A 15,900-nucleotide genomic window follows, 5' to 3' on the forward strand; every position below is an offset into this window, starting at 1 on the left:
TGCTCAAGCATCTGGGGACAGCTGATGGTCATTTTCATAGCTCTCCTTCTGGGTGTCGGTCGTCTGTTGGTTGAATATGATGGAAGCAATTGGATTATGTGTTTCTGATCCTCCATCAGCTTATTCACCTGGAAGTCCCAGAATTCAGAGAGCAGCAAGAGAGGAAGCGCAAATGAAGAACTTCTCAATCCGTTTGGACGCATTTACTACTGCCCCCTAGGCCAAAGCGAATCACATGGTCAAGCCCAGAGTTTATACAGGAGTTCACAGAAGCCTTAAATACAGAAAGGGGCATTTAAAAAAAGAAAGAAAAAATCCTCCATACAAATTTTTGGGAAAAATTCTCTAATATTCCCACTTGAAATGGATAGTGAGCCTGCATGCATTCTTAAATGAAGACAGTAACACTCCCTTTGCAGGGCTGCCTTGAACATCCAGTAAAGTAGTTCATGAAAAAGGGTACTGTGAAATCTAAATCAATGTGGAGTCTTATTTAGGAATTAAATGACAAAGCAATAATCATGTATCAGAATTACTCTTGCAAATCTTTAAGCCACTTATAAAGCACAGTTGGCTTTGTGTTGAGTAATTATGTAGACTAAAATTTGGGAGGTTTTGAAACCAAAGTAATTAACAAAAATTCAATCTATATACAGATGTCTTGTGCAAAGTATTCTAATCTGTAGGTAGCAGTCAAAGCCCCAGTGACTGGAGAATTCCCGAGAGATCCTCCCGTCTGCAGAGTGCTGCTCCCATTTCTTGATCATTCCTATTTAACTTCGATACATATTGAGAAACTTGTTTGTGGAAAGATTAATCAGAGTAATGGAGTCTCCTATAAGTAGTTTAGCTTCTAAAGGTAGTCTTCCAAATTAAATGTGCTGACCACGTGACTTAACCTTTATTACTATTATTATTACTTTCACATAACCACTTTCGGGAAATATCCATAAGAGTCAAGCATTTTGGGGGATCGTTTTGTTTCTAGTTTGTATTTTCAATTCACCTATCGCCTACGTGAATCCCTTTTGCACATACCGAACAATACGGTAGTCTCTGTGTTCCTGGCATACTGGAATTTTTTCAGTCCGTTCAGAGGGTCACTTGTGAGAAGGGAGCAGACACTGGCTGTGGGGAAGCACGGTGAGAGACACTGGTGGGAAATGAAAGCTACTATATTGGCCAGAGACACTTGGTGAGTAGGCGACGCCGGCTTTCACGGTTTCAGAGCATAATGAGGAAACAAGTGATCTGCACCCTTCTTGCTAACAGTTCAACGATGCCTGGATAAATAAAGGAGATGCTTTCATCCTCCCCAGTCAGCAGTTATTGATAAAGCCATACTCTGTGGCCCGCAGAATTCCAGAGGCCAGGAAGAGAACAATGAAGGAGGCAAGTGCCTTTCCTACTCTCTTGGAGCTTACTTCCCGCTGGGAGTAGACTCATAGGCAGTGGACCAATCAGCAAACAAATAAATAAAATAAATACATAAATAAATAAATAATAAAAAATAATAAAACCCCACAGAATTGTAAAGCTGAGCCAATATTTAAAAAAGATTCTTGTGGTAGAAAGTGACAGGATAAATACCTAAGATTTAGTATCAGGCAAGGCCTCTCACAGAGGCTGGATCTGAAAGATAATTACAAGCTAATCTTGGAGAGATTTGGAGAAAAAACATTCTAGGCAGAAAAAAACAGGAAGTCCAAAGGTCTGGAATAGGGACCTGTGGCTAGAGTGTGGTGAAGGGGGAGGGGTTGGGAGGGGTGTAGGAGACAGTCAAACAGGCAGTTTTTATAAAGCTTTTGGTCCTTGGATATTTGGCTTTGTCTACAGGAATCATTCTCAGTTTTACTTGAAAAGAGTCACAAAAGCTCTGGAAGGCTTTAAGGGAAGGAATGCCAACATTCCACACTTGGAGTTTCCAGCATCAGGCCAGTTTCTATACTGGGAGACAGGATCCCTGCCCTCCAGAGTTTATAATCTAGTACGGGATTTAGACATACACATAGACATGATATGTCTACTGCAAGGAAAAAAACGAACAGGGCTCTTTTAAAGAATACTGTTGTAATAGGAGAATGCATTTTATTTTTCTCAACTGGGTCAGCGTTGGTGGAAGTTGTGGCAACTGGAACTAAGTCTTACACATAGTCAAGGAGCGTTCTAGGCGGAGTAACAGGTTGGCCGAAGTCAGAGAAAGCTCAGCGTGATTTTCAGAGAAGGGGATTCAGAATAGTAGAGCAGTGTAAAAAAACAGATTGGAGCCACATTGTAATATCAGATGTCATACCGAGGTGTTTGGACAGCATTTCCTTTGTTCTACAAATGCTCCCCCAGCTGAGGTAAACAATGGATTTGGAAGCAATGGGAACAGTCCAGCATCCCAAGGATTCAGACAAGAGGGGAACAAAGGTCTGAAGTAAGATGGTGGCAAGGGTGATAGGGTCGAGGGAGAGGGGACGGCAGAGGTGGGGGAGGGGTAGACTAAAGGAAGAGGAAAGTGGAAACTGGGCATTACAATTCTGAACAAGCTCCTGGAGATGCTACTAACCGGGGGCAGATAAGATGAAAACCAAGGAGGCCCTGATCTGCAGAGAAAGATAAGGGATTTAATTATCCTTATAATAAGTCAATTCAAAGAAGCTTTTTTCCTTGAACTGTCCAAGGAGTCTGGACAGAAAGCTTTAAGTGCTAAAACACTTTAAAACTAACTCCCCACCATGGTCACATGGTTACGTGCCTTGAACTACAGGTTCCTATGGCTGATAAAGTGGGCCTTTCCACAGAGGATAGGTATCAGAGAAAGAAGCCCTCCACACATATCTTCACAGCAGTATGCATTATGGTGAAGGGTTTCCTCATTTGGAGGAATTTTCCTTTGCACTTAATTATGCAGAAATGTATGTTACAGCGTGTTCGACAGGGCAAGTTCATGGTGACATGCCAGAGATGAAAGCATACAGGAACATGGGGCATTTCAAACCTGTGCCCTGTGACTACCCCTTGCATGGCCTCATGTGCGTATCTTTAAACCTGGAGAAACTTGTTAACATGTCCTGTTCATATTCTCCAACTTCCTCTCTCTGACATGCTACCTAAGTGCCGGGAGCTTTTTTGATTTGAAACGACAACAATAACATAGTGAATGAAAACAAAAATAATATTCTAGGTCAAATAAATGGATAGGTAACAATCTATTCTGAAATTTTCTAAAAAGAAGAAATGAATGTGTGTCTATCCAAGGTTTTATCCATCTCAGCCAAGAGAAGCTGATCTGTGTCATGGTAAAGCATGAAATTCTGTGGAACCCTTTAAGAAGACACTGGGGATTGAGCTAAGCCTGTGGGTTATGTAGACACCTGGGCTCTTTTTCTTATATAACTGTGCCTGGAAAAAGTTTGAGGGAATGCAAGAGTTGCCACAGAGCCATTTTCAGGGAAGCATTCATAAGAAAGCAGGCACAAATAAATTAATAATTTGAGACCAAATGGGCAAATAAATTAATAAACTGTCTTGAGATCAAGCTAGAAGCAGTATCCCTAAAGTTAAAGGCTACGATTGTCCGTAGGTTCTAACTGTAGCTTTCACCTACACTGGAGAGGATCTCTAAAATATTTTAGCCTATCCAAGTGATCTTGAATACTCCAGATTTCACAAATGGCAGCTAATTTCCAGCATCATTGTGCTAATTAACATGCCGCTACTTTCTTTAGGCCACCCATTTCTGACGCTCATTATGCTAATTGAGATACTAAAGTACTTGTGCAAACCTCTGGCCTTTCTCATTAAATGGTAACTGACCCCCTGTGGGGTGTGAAATTTGGATGAGGGTAGCTGAGTGCCTGGGAAAAGTAGCTTAACCCATCACACATAGATATAGTACTATAATGTCTATACTAAAGATATTTTGAAGAAAATTACAGACATCCAGACAGAAGGTTGTGGGATCGAAGATTGAGAAGTAGAAATGATGTGCATATATGAATAGAAAGGTTATATTTGGGATCTCTTGCAGCAGATATTTTACTATTCCAAATTCCACTTTCCAAACTAAAAAACAGTTCTTCACATTTTGTATTCATGCTTTTCTTCTTCTTCTTCTTCTTCTTTCTTGTTAAAAGAGGCTACTCATGCAAAAGGGACTTTAGGGGCTCTTATCTGCAAAGGCAGATGTGATACCTGTGGTTTGTTTTGGAAGTTCTGTGGAAATTCCAGTTTCTGTCCCAGTTAGCAGGGTTTTTTTTTTTGTGTGTGTGTGTGCTATTTAAGAAATCCTTAAAATCTTAAAAATGACCAGGGCTTGGGAAATATGAGTCTTCAAGCACAGTTAAATTCTAATTGCCACCTACTAGTTGTCACTAACTCCTCTGGAGCCTCCTTTTCCTCTTCTTTAGAGCAAGAGATAGATCAGTGTTCTCTCAAGAGTGTAAATTAGGGTTTAGTGCTGAGAGGGGATTTACCACCATTCCCCCGGAGTTGGGGTCCGAATGGGGGGTGGGTCCCAGGGAGTGTGAGCAAACACCCTCTAACCTAAGTGAACAGCTTTCTTAATTGCAGTTCTCTTCAAAGCTATTAAAATGCTAATGGACGGACCGCCTAGAGGGCCAGATAAATCAAACATTTCACTTCCTGAAAGATTAGCCTGTAGACTGGACTTCCTACTTAGGAATTCTGAGAGTTTTTTCGTACATATTAAGTTACTAAAGAATGTAACAAAATGTTCACTGTCAACAGGATGATTATCTTGATACTAATTAAAAAAATTCATTCTTTAAACACGTTTGATTTTGTACTGATACCCTTCTTGGTTGGTGCCATACCTGTATGTTTAGTTTACCTGTGGGTAGTGCAAGATTGGGAGTGTAATGTGCGGTTTCCCCCCAACTGGGGGACACTGCATCCTTAGATGATCTCAAAGACGTCTTTCCATCTCTAAAAGTCTAGAATTCTAAGCCTGTGGTTTGCTACTCCCTAATCTATTCACTCTGCTTTCTTGGGGGCTGGGAGGATGAGAAGTTTCAACACAATACATAAACCTTACATAAAAGTGCACTTTCACACCTCGTCTAGGACTGAGAAGGTGGATAGGACTGAATTCAGTTCTACTAAGTACCAACGCCTTGTCCCTTCCAACTGCAGCTAGCAACCAAGAAAATGCAAAGGACGACCATTCATTGCTCCCCATCTGCTGGCATGTAGCAAGGAGAGGGCCACTGGGAACATTTGGTAAGGTTACAGCTTGAAAGTAGCTGTAACCACGCTCATAAGTATGGATCTTCAAGACCAGTGTGGGTGTTCAATGTTAGGGTAGCCCATTGACTAAGAGCCATTCAGGGAGTAGCTGTTCCAGAGAGTCACCTTGTAATAGGCATTTCTGCTAAATGAATAGCAGTCAGGTGGAAGATGGGAGTGCGAGGAAAGAACAGACCAGAAAACAAAAAACACAAAACCCAACAAAGGGAGGTTTTGTTACCACAACAAGGTAGATTTGTTTAGAAATAAATGGAGTTAAGTCTGCACTTTGCAAAGGAATAGAGATCAAATATATACTCTGGCTCCCATGACTGCTGCTAATAGAGTTTCCCTAATTGTTGCTGATAGTACGGAATTTTTAATTGCATTTCTTCTTAAAAGAAGCCTCACTTTTTCACATAAAACTCACAAAATATGTATTCTTAGAAACTTAAACTGTTGGTTAAAATGGAAATATCGACTATCAGCTAGGTGCTTTTCTTACATGATTCTAAGAACAAGTTCATCAGGCTTCGAGATACCTAGCTGCTTCCCTTGAGTGCTCTTTGCAAAGTAGGAAAAAGAACCTCTCTGGATCATCCCAGACTACCTGCTGTGCACCTTGCAGCATCCTGGAGGGCATTTTGTGAGTTTGAATAAAAGCCACTTGCTCAGAGCAAATGCAGCCCTACCCAGAGGACACAGTTTGGGGATCAGACTTTGGGTGGCAATTTAGCCTCCACAGACTTTCTCAGCCATGCATCTTGTGCAGTGATCAACCCTGTACAACCTCAGCAACGCTGAGGCTTCTTTACTTAATTAAGCGATGGGGCGTCAGAGGAACCTGCAGAGCACTGAGATAAGTGGGCTTCACCGAAATTGACCTATAGCGTGCCTGGGTAGCTCAGCCTTGGATCAGGTCATGATCCCAGGGTACTGGGATCCAGTCCCAGGTCAGGCTCCTTGCTCAGTGGGGAGCCTGCTTCTCTCTCTGCCTACAGCTCTCCCTGCTTATGTGTGTTTTCTCTCATTCTCTGACAAATAAATAAAATCTTTAAAAATTAAAAAGTTGACCCATAGGGACGCCTGGGTGACTCAGCTGGTTAAGCGGCTGCCTTCGGCTCAGGTCATGATCCCAGCGTCCTGGGATCAGGTCCTACATCAGGCTCCTTGCTCAGCAGGAAGCCTGCTTCTTCCTCTGCCTCTGCCTGCCACTCTGTCTGCCTGTGCTCACTCTCTCTGACAAAAAAAAAAAAGTTAAAACGAAAAAAAGGTTGACCCATAGATAGTATAGATAGTTTCAAAAATCATTTTTATAGCACATCCCTGAAGTTATTTAACAAAATTCAAGTCTGTGGTGGCTTAAGTATAAGAGGACTTTGTCTAGTTAAACACCTATTGTGTACATACTGTCTACCAGATTTCTGGAGAGTAAAAAGTTGTAGAATATAGGGCTTGTTCTCAAGAATTAAAAATCTTGATGAGATGAGTGAATAAGGAAGAAGAGGGAATGAGAGAAAGTGAACAAAACCCACTGCCCCTTAACTGTCTTACTATTTTAATGGCCCAGATAAGGCTTCTGTGAACATACTTGGTGAATAACACGGGAAGACACACAACCATTGCTGTGTCTTGGGTAATACAGGGACGGGCACATTTGCTGAGCGAGTTCGTGATGTATCCCACAGGAGTTTTGAAGGGACTACATTACTCAAAGAATTTCTGGGCTACCTACAACATAAACCAGACGTTGAAAAATGGGTTCTGCGCACAAAGGGAGTATTGCTTGTCTGCCTGTATTTGTCAAATTTGCTGCTTTATATTGAAAGATATTCTTGATCTGTTAGCCTTGATATTTAATGTGAGCAAATTCTCTGGCTTAAATATATATTTGTCTGAAAATGACAGGACTTAAAACTAGTACAATTTTATAGATATTGAAAGGGCTTGGTATCTTTTAAAGAGACCTCACTAGAAAAGAGCACATGAGGTGATTTCACAGTTGCTTTGATGTAACAAACACTCAACTCAATTGTTTCCACAGACCATAAACAAGACTGAAGAATGTTCGTTGGAAACATTGCCTTGAACGAAGAAACTTCATTGAACAGGAAGTTGGCTTCCAGTTTGCACAGGCGTCGATGGAATGCTTTCTTGCTTTCTTTCTTTCTTTCTTTTTTTTTTTTTATTTTCTACTTTACCCAGTGAAAACAAAGTGTTTTTATGTGCCGTGCAAATGGTTCCTTCATGTGGTCTGAAAGTTTATTTTTGCCATCTTTTTTTTTTTTTAAAGAAAAAAATCCCAGAAGAGGAAACAAACAAAAACCAACAACAAAACAAAACACAGAAGGCTGACATTTTATCTGGAAGACCATTTGAATTCAGAATTTACCAGAAGATGTAGACAGATTTTTGTTTTTTTAAAACAGAAAATCAGATGTCAAGAGGTGGGCAAAGCAGAAATGGAAACAAATTGTTTTCCTCGGTAATTAAGCTACCCTTTCTTTTCCCCTTTTTGTTTAAATCTAGTGGGTTGGTTTTTTATTTTATTTTTTTCTTAGAAATATTTAGGTAAGGTTTATCTTGAATCTTAATTGCCTTAATTTTAAGGACGTCAAAGGCTCTCAAGGCAAGCTGTCAACGTCTTGTTAAAAAAAAAAATTCAAGAAAGAATTGAAATATTGTGCCGGCTTTAACTGGTACAGAAGTTTAAGACTATGAGTTTTTAGGGTGAAAAAAAAAACTGTACAGTTTAAAAGAAAATGTTTTTCTTCATTTGAAGAAAATTTGTTGATAAAAGAAACCATGACAACTGCAAGAATTGGGAAAATGCTGGGACTTTTCATGAACTTTGTCTTAAGTGTTGAATCATTCTAGAAGGCTAAAACATTTTACGGTAAAGTTATTAATGTTGGTTTAAAAACAACTGCATTAGAAATAATGCGTGTTTGGGGGGCAGAATGCAGATTTTTTTTATTTACAAAGCGTGATCGCTAGCAAAAGCATTAGTGCTTTTTATCTGCAGTCTTTTTTATGAGCTTTACAAAGTTTTTAGTCAGCTTTGCTTGTCACATTGCAAAACCTAGCTTAAGAGCATTAAAAAAAAAAAACTTAAGTAGATAGGAGCTTATGGTCAAAAAGTGCAAAAAACATAAAAAAACAAAAAACAAAAAAAGCAATAGATAGAGAAATTGTTGACAATTTCTGTAGTCTTTCCTAGTTGTGATCAAATTCAGCCTATGGATGGCCTATTTTATACCAAAGATGAAGTGGCACCCTATTGCAGTCCAGAAGATAGAGGTTGTTTTCCATTTCTTCTCTTTTCTTTTCTTTTTAAGAATTTTATTTGACCTACATGGCCGGACCAGTTCTTACTTTGTTGTTTGTTTAAACTACCTTCCACTGGTGTTTTATATACTGCAAAACAAAACACAACAAAAGGTGTTTTGTTTTTGTTTTTGTTCCTGTTTCTGTTTATGTTTATTTGTTAACATGCATTTGTTGGTTCTAGTAGAAAAGCTTGCACTTGCTGTGTTCAGCAGTTTCTGCCGAAAGAGTTCTGGATACCAACTGACAGAGCCAAATGGCTTTTTATTCAATCTGTGAGCTTTTCTGGTTCCTTACTAGCTCTCTTGAATGGTGACACCTGTGTGAATGGCCACTGATACGTGGAGACCCTTGTTTAGGTTGAAATTCCTTTCTGTGAACTTTGAACTAAAGGTCCTTCCCGGAACTGGTCTGAAAGGTCACCTGTCAAAAAACAAAACAAAACAAAACAAAAAACAGCTTAGTGATATTCTGTTAAGTGATGAGTGGTCTCCTGAAAAGGTCTCATTGTATTTGTAACAATAGTCTTCCTTTTCAATTCAATGCCTTTAGGTTTTGTCTTCTCACCTCAGTCTTTGTTTATCTACCATGAATAGTCACCTTGATTCTGCAAGTGGGGAGGGGCTATCTTCTTCTTGCCTCCTGTCATTGCATTTTCATACCCTGGTGTTGTCAGAAGAAGGACAAAAATAGACCTTTTTGTTTCTGTTTAATTCTCTGAGACATAGGACCAATCAGATTGAGGATTCTGTTAGTGGAGTTAAGGTAAGCTTTTAAAATGCTAGTTGACAATCAAGAAATTGTATGATTTATATTGATAAGAACCAAAAGTATTAGGTTTGCTCAATCTTTAAAGCCAAAGGAGATATATTTGCATTGAGAGAATGATGCAAAACTGTCTAAAATGAATTAGATTGACTTAACAAACATCTCTGCATATTTGACTCATGGAATCCATGTTCAACCTGTATAGTTTTACCTGAAATTAAGACTGATGAAGTTTGTTAGTTGAACCATGCACCAGAGTTGCTTTCTGAAGGGGTCATTAGAAGCAGAGAGGGGAAAGTCTTTGCACAAACGAAGTCCAGGGAAATTGTCTTAGTCCAGAGGGAAGAGGGAAATGCGTGAAGTGCACTGTTAAAGAAAACAGGGTAGGCTTTTAAAAACTACAAAAAAACAAAAAACAAAAAAAACAACCACCTTAAAAGGCAAATCACATTCCCATTAGGTCAATATCAGTAATGAGTCTGGCTGTTCTGAAATTGTTAGTATTCAGCTATTTGTGACCTGTTAACAGAAACGGGCCCAGTTCTTTTATTTGAAACCCCATGAATTGGAAACTCAAATCCAGAAAGTGGCTCCCTATCTTTGCGGTCAAATCAGAGGCATGAATGGATCCAAGAAAATGTAGCATGTGCTGCTACAGAGAAATTCCATCTGGTGACACCCATCCTTAATGCTTTTCCATGCTCTCAAGAGAATCCTAGATGTGTGCTTTCTTCTGTTCTGTCCTTCAAGCTTCTCATGTATTTCAAGGGTGGCACTTAAGTTTTATCTTTGCAAAGCAGGCCCCTGAGTTGCAGGGGGTATAAGGAATATGTATAGGAACTGTGCTTTTTGTTTCTCTTTTTCAGTCTCTGAACTCTTTGTATAAATAAGGATTATCCTGGGCATAATTCATTTGACTATGAAACCAACATGCTTACTTTTGTTTCTGTAAAACACACACACACACACACACACACACAAAACCAATGTGATACAAAGAAAGTCTCATTTACGCAATCAACAATGAGGCTAAGAGGTAGCTACCATGTGGCTGATGAATGTGCCTAGGTAACTTCCTGTTTCTATTCAAAACTACTGCTTTATTTATACATTCAGAAACATTTTTTTCAACTATGAAATTTCAATGATCTCAATTTTTTTAAGCCACTTCAGGCACAAGGAAATTACCTGTCATTTTATGTGTCCATGTGTGTTTTGTGTTTGAATTTTTTTATATCATGCCATTCTAGAATATATCTTATTTCAAACCAAAAAAAAAAAAAAAAAGGAAAAATGAAAAATGGCACATGTTCAAATTTGCATCTGTCATCTTACCTAATGACTGTTTTTAAGAGTCAAGTCTGGGGGAATAAAAAAAAGCATGAACAGGTAAGCAGCATTACATTGTATGAAGACTAAAACAAACCAAAATATGTGTTCAATATATACAGACATCAGAATCTTGATTTAATCGGCAACTGATATTATGGTGATTCTAATCCTATTTAGGACACTTTTTTATTTTTAAATGTAAGTATTCTGGTTCATCAGATTTCCAAACATTTATTCAGATATTTCCATTTTTTCCTTTTGACTTTAATTGCCAGGGCTTCTAAACATCAGGAAACAAACCAAAGCCACAATCCAAGTGGGATAAATGTTATCTTGCTCAAACTCTAGTTACATGGTCAGTGGAAGAGTGGGTTTTCTTGTAACAACAATAAGGTTTTGTCAGGGAGACAAGTTATACATAGTTTACTCAATGCTTGGCCATGTGTTCTGAAGTTATCTTGGACCCTAGTTAAACTAAAGACAATGCTAGCAGGTGCCAGTGACTGTTTGTTCTTGAAGACGGGCACGCCTTGATAGTTGCAGGTGACATAATATTCTTAAAAATAACAAAAACAAAAAATCCTGTACCTGTCTTCAGTTTGGCTGTTTTCTTGGTAAATTTCAATCATTCAGATGTTGTCTCCATGCTTCACTTGAATCAATTCTTCCTGTGACTTTAACAGACCTGCCACATTTGACAGCATGTAAGACTCACTTCCACCCATTCTAGTGAAAAACTACATGGTATTAAAAGCACTCATATTAGAGATGGAAGGCTGAGAGCAGAAAAAGGCTGGATGGAGCAGCAAGGTCACTGTCCCTGCAGAATACATCAACCCCTTGCAAAACTGTGCGGAAATCATTTCAATTCATGTGTGACAAAAAATAGAGTAGCTTTTTTTTTTCCTAAAAAAAAATTATTTGAATATTTGGGAATTCTATGTATCTTTTACGGGGACCTAAAGTCCCCATTAATGAAGAGTGAGATTTGATTTGAATAGCACTTTTGCGGTCTTCTTCATGATTCCGAAGTTTCAATGGACTGTCTAGACAGATTATAATGTTAGTAGGAAACTAAAAATACATTTGACAATTCAGTCTCATTCTTAATTTGCGTGTGCGAACCACTGCAGATGAGCTGATAAGCAGAGAGAAATTTTTAAGTGGGTTTCAGTGATAAATGCTTTTAGATGATATAAAATCAAACGAAGGGGAATATTTATGTATGTGTATAAACAACATTCAGAACATTTGAGGAATCACACCTCCTAATAAAGTTTAAACATGTCATAGAGCCTTGATCTACATTATCTTGTGCACAGTAGGAAGTGAAGGATGAGACTTTGTTTTTTTGTGTTATTGTGCCTGGCATCCTTCAAATTTTTGAGCTCACCAAGACTGACAGCATCTCCCTCCAATCTGAGGGACTGATGGAATTTAAACAGGCTCATTGATTCTGTACACTATTCCTTTCCTGTGACAGAGTGATAATGGGATTTCATTAATGAATCAATTTGTTACAAATGACATCCACCGTGACACTGGGAGACAGTTGAGTCTAACTCAAATTCAACACTTCTTACCCAATATTCTTAAATATGAAATCGGTCCCTTCATCTAAGTGCTCTCGGTCTTGGCTGTCCTTTGTGGACTATACTAAGTTCAAGAAAGTACAAAGCTAAATACAAGATCTCTGAGTGACCCCAAAGATCTCTTCCCATGTGGGACAGGTGAGATTGGTTTCTTTTCTCTTTCGTTTTATACCCCAATACATATGCTCCTTGTGATACGAAAAAATGTTGGATAACTTCTGCTCCCCTGGAAAGGAAAATAATATTTTAAGAAATGCTTCTTCTGTTCAGGAAGCTTTAAAGCTAGAGCAGAGGTGAGATCAAGCTTGGAGTCTGCAGGAATAACCTCTAGGCCTCGGAATCACACTTACCTTCCATTTTATTCACTCCACGTTCGTAACTTCCCCAGTGACTGAGTCTTGCAGAAATACAATCACTCTCAATTTTTGAAGGGCTAACTATCTACTTGGTAGATTTGTTTTGTTTTCTTTTTTCAACTTAATAGTCTTGGGCTCTATTTCCTTGTATTAGCAGTTCACCCTGGGGGTGGAAAAGAAACATTTGGAAATCAAATTCAAATCAGTCTTTTTCTTTGTTAAGTCTTAATTTAGCGAAGGAGTTTAAATTCATTGTTAAAACAGTCAGTGCTTTTTATACCACGGATTTTTATTATCCATAATATTCCTTTCCCATCTACTGCAAATAATTGAGAGTTGGCTGTATTCTTGCAAATACAAAGGGAAAAAAACCCAAAAAACAAAAAACTGTAACGAAGTATTTGGCTTCCCTCAAAAGAAAGCTGTTTTGGTTTTGTTCACTATTGAAATTTTAACCAGAAGAAAAGGTCAACTCAAAATTGAGTTATGAGAATATAATAACATTTTGTGGTTAAATATACACTCTTACCCCTATCTTAAATCTTTGGCCAAAAAAAAGCATCGTTTTATTATTATTATTATTTTTATTTTGCATCACAGTAATAAGGGTGAATGACCTTGACACTCCAGTGGATTTTTTCTGATCCTTTCAAATTTAAGTAGTGTCTAAAGTGTAACTTTAGTGTTATGCTTTGTATTTTAAACCCTCTGGTCTTAGATTCTTAAGAAAGATGCTCTGTCCTCCTCCCCAAAATATGTCATTTCCTCATATATGAAAAAAATGAGTTATGTCATACTTTTCAGGAACTATAAAAACTATTTCAAAGAGACACTTGAAAAAGTTTTCTCCATTCTGGAAATAAATGTTTCCATTTATATAAAAAGAAGATGCTTATAATTGGAATCTTAAATTTCAAAAAATAAATGTAAAAGTGTACTTGCTATGAAATACCCAGTTTCTTTAAAAAAAAAAAAAAGGGACACAGCTTCTTTTAAAACCCTTGTTTTGGGCCATATTTGACTTCATGGAACTTCTGAAACATCATTCAAATTCAAACTTTACTTCTGAGCATTTTGTACTGCTGTCCCTGTCATGGAAAGTTCTGTAACTCTATGGTGTTTCCGGTTTTATTTTGAATTTTTTCATCTGTACCACAGTCAAGTTAGCTACCATTTCCCCCATTCCTTGGGCTTTCTGTAGATCAGTGGATGTTAGGTTTAAACTTCTGTTTTCTTTGATGAAGCTTTCAATAAAAAATGAAAATAAAATCAATCAAGTAGGCGGCATTGTGTTTTCCTTCACTGCTCCAGAGATGGGTTGAGGGAGGGACTGGTGGGAGGGAGCAGTGTCTCTATTTAATCAGGTATGCTGCTGGCTTCCTGCAGATTGCTTCAAAAAAAAAAAAAAAAAAAAAAAAGAAAGAAAAAGAAGAAAGAGAACCATACCATCCATGGTAACAAAAACTAGGAGAGGAGGGTGCATTCTATTCATGCAAGCTGGGGTGGGGGGGCTGTAAGTCTTCCTAATGTCACACATGCTTCCTACTCTTTATGCTTCAGGGATAGTCCAGTTCCTATTCCAAACATACTTAACATCTACCAATACTGAATACATCTTTTTTAAAGACCAGGAGATAGAGAGTTATACACAAAAAAATTCTTTGACACTTCGACCCTGCAAGGATTAAAGTCCAGGTCAACCAAAATCAGAAGTGTTCCTTTTTCAAGCTATGGAGGACTGTGGTAAGCAAACAGCAGAAACTCTATTTCTCTGGTACAGGATCATCTAAGCCCACTGGGAGCTCCTATTCTAGGGCCACAAATATTCTCTACCCAAATAACACATATTTGCTGTTTTTGTCAATATTTAATTCTACTATAGGAGATGAGAAAGCAAAGGAGATAAATGAAATTCATGCAGCGTGTTAAACACAGCAAAGAAAGTAAACTCTAAGACAAAATAAGTGGAGCATGGGAGTCTGAACAAAAATAGAAATGGAAAGATGAAGAAAACACTACATATTTACGATGCACTAAATATACACGAGATACCATGTATTCATGATTTGCAAAATATACATAAGAAACATGAGGCAGGCAGTATTTTTGAGGTCTCAATTTGGTCACCCCCTGGCACCCTTATCGGGCTGATCAGTGAATTTCCATTACCTGCCCTTGCTTCTCTCAGAAGGAGCATGTTCCACTCGCTCCTTATTTCTGTGGCCTGTCTTGCTCACATTTTAGCTCTGATCTCGGTAACATAGTTGGTGGGAGAAGGATGATGTGGCGGAGGGAGAGGCAGGAAGATGAACACTGCAGAGCTTTCAGCTGTGTGGTCCTTCTATTTCTCTTGAACACTACCCTGAATGAGTTGACCTACCCCATGGCTTTCACCTCGCTTCCTGCCATGAGTTTTTAATAGATTACTAAGTCCTTGCTTTCAACATCTTTATTTGACCTGTGAACCCCTCTGTTTCATGACCCCTAGTATAACATGCATGATAACATACAGGAAGGGTACTATTGTAACAAGGTCATTTCCTATGTGCCATCTTCCTGCTTTATACTATAAGCAACCAAGAGAGGATATGGAAAAAGCTATCAACCAGTGTCAGGCTCTGAGAATGTATCACATGCAACCCTTTCCCCCGTATGAGTAGCAGTTCGCGTTGTCCTTCTTGGCAGAAGAAGCAGGAAGAGAAACCTAGAAAAATGAATTACGGGATGACGACCTTGCATTTCACTCACATCCCATCAGAGTTCTTTTTGGAGCAATCGCTCTTTTTTGCTGTTCGCTTGTTTTTCAGGAATTACAGACTTTTAAGAAGGTAATACCAGTACCACTACTTGTATGCACAACATTTTCCCTTCAAATCACAGGACGCTTGGGAACTGCCTGAAACAAATTCCTAGGTTGCTGCTGAAGAAGAATTATGCCTCTGGTTTCGAGGCATAAAGATAAGAGGAAAAAGACCAGAGAGGGAAGAAACAAGCTACCTTTATAATGGTGTTCCTTGTATATAAAATAACCATGTTTTCTTGCCCTCATATCTGTGTGTTGTTTTTTTTTTTTACTGCCTTGTAATTTATTCTCTCTGAGAAGAAATGAGTGTTCCTCCAACTCTTAACAGTCCCAGAAAAATTCACAATCGGTAACACTTTTATTTATTTTATTTATTTATTTTTAAAGATTTTATTTATTTATTTGACAGACAGAGATCACAAGCAGGCTGAGAGGCAGGCAGAGAGAGAGGAGGAAGCAGGCTCCCCGCTGAGCAGAGAGCCCGATG

At 38.5% G+C, this 15,900-nt stretch overlaps 1 protein-coding gene across 5 annotated transcripts in view; it reads left to right on the forward strand.

Moving 5' to 3' along the window:
- The window catches only part of RBMS3 (RNA binding motif single stranded interacting protein 3), a 711,391-nt gene extending 697,508 nt beyond the window's left edge, over window positions 1-13,883 (forward strand). For all 5 annotated transcript variants that reach the window (XM_013057187.2, XM_013057186.2, XM_013057191.2 and 2 more), the window contains one exon: window positions 7,280-13,883. In XM_013057187.2, the coding sequence (XP_012912641.1) occupies window positions 7,280-7,286 (7 nt within the window). In that variant the 3' untranslated portion in view covers window positions 7,287-13,883. The remainder of the gene's footprint in view (window positions 1-7,279) is intronic.
- Window positions 13,884-15,900: the final 2,017 nt, after the last annotated feature.

Source organism: Mustela putorius, unplaced genomic scaffold (genome assembly GCF_011764305.1).
Source record: "Mustela putorius furo isolate JIRA1106 unplaced genomic scaffold, ASM1176430v1.1 tig00003834_pilon_pilon_pilon, whole genome shotgun sequence".
In the NCBI taxonomy this organism is placed as follows: Eukaryota; Metazoa; Chordata; class Mammalia; order Carnivora; family Mustelidae; genus Mustela; species Mustela putorius.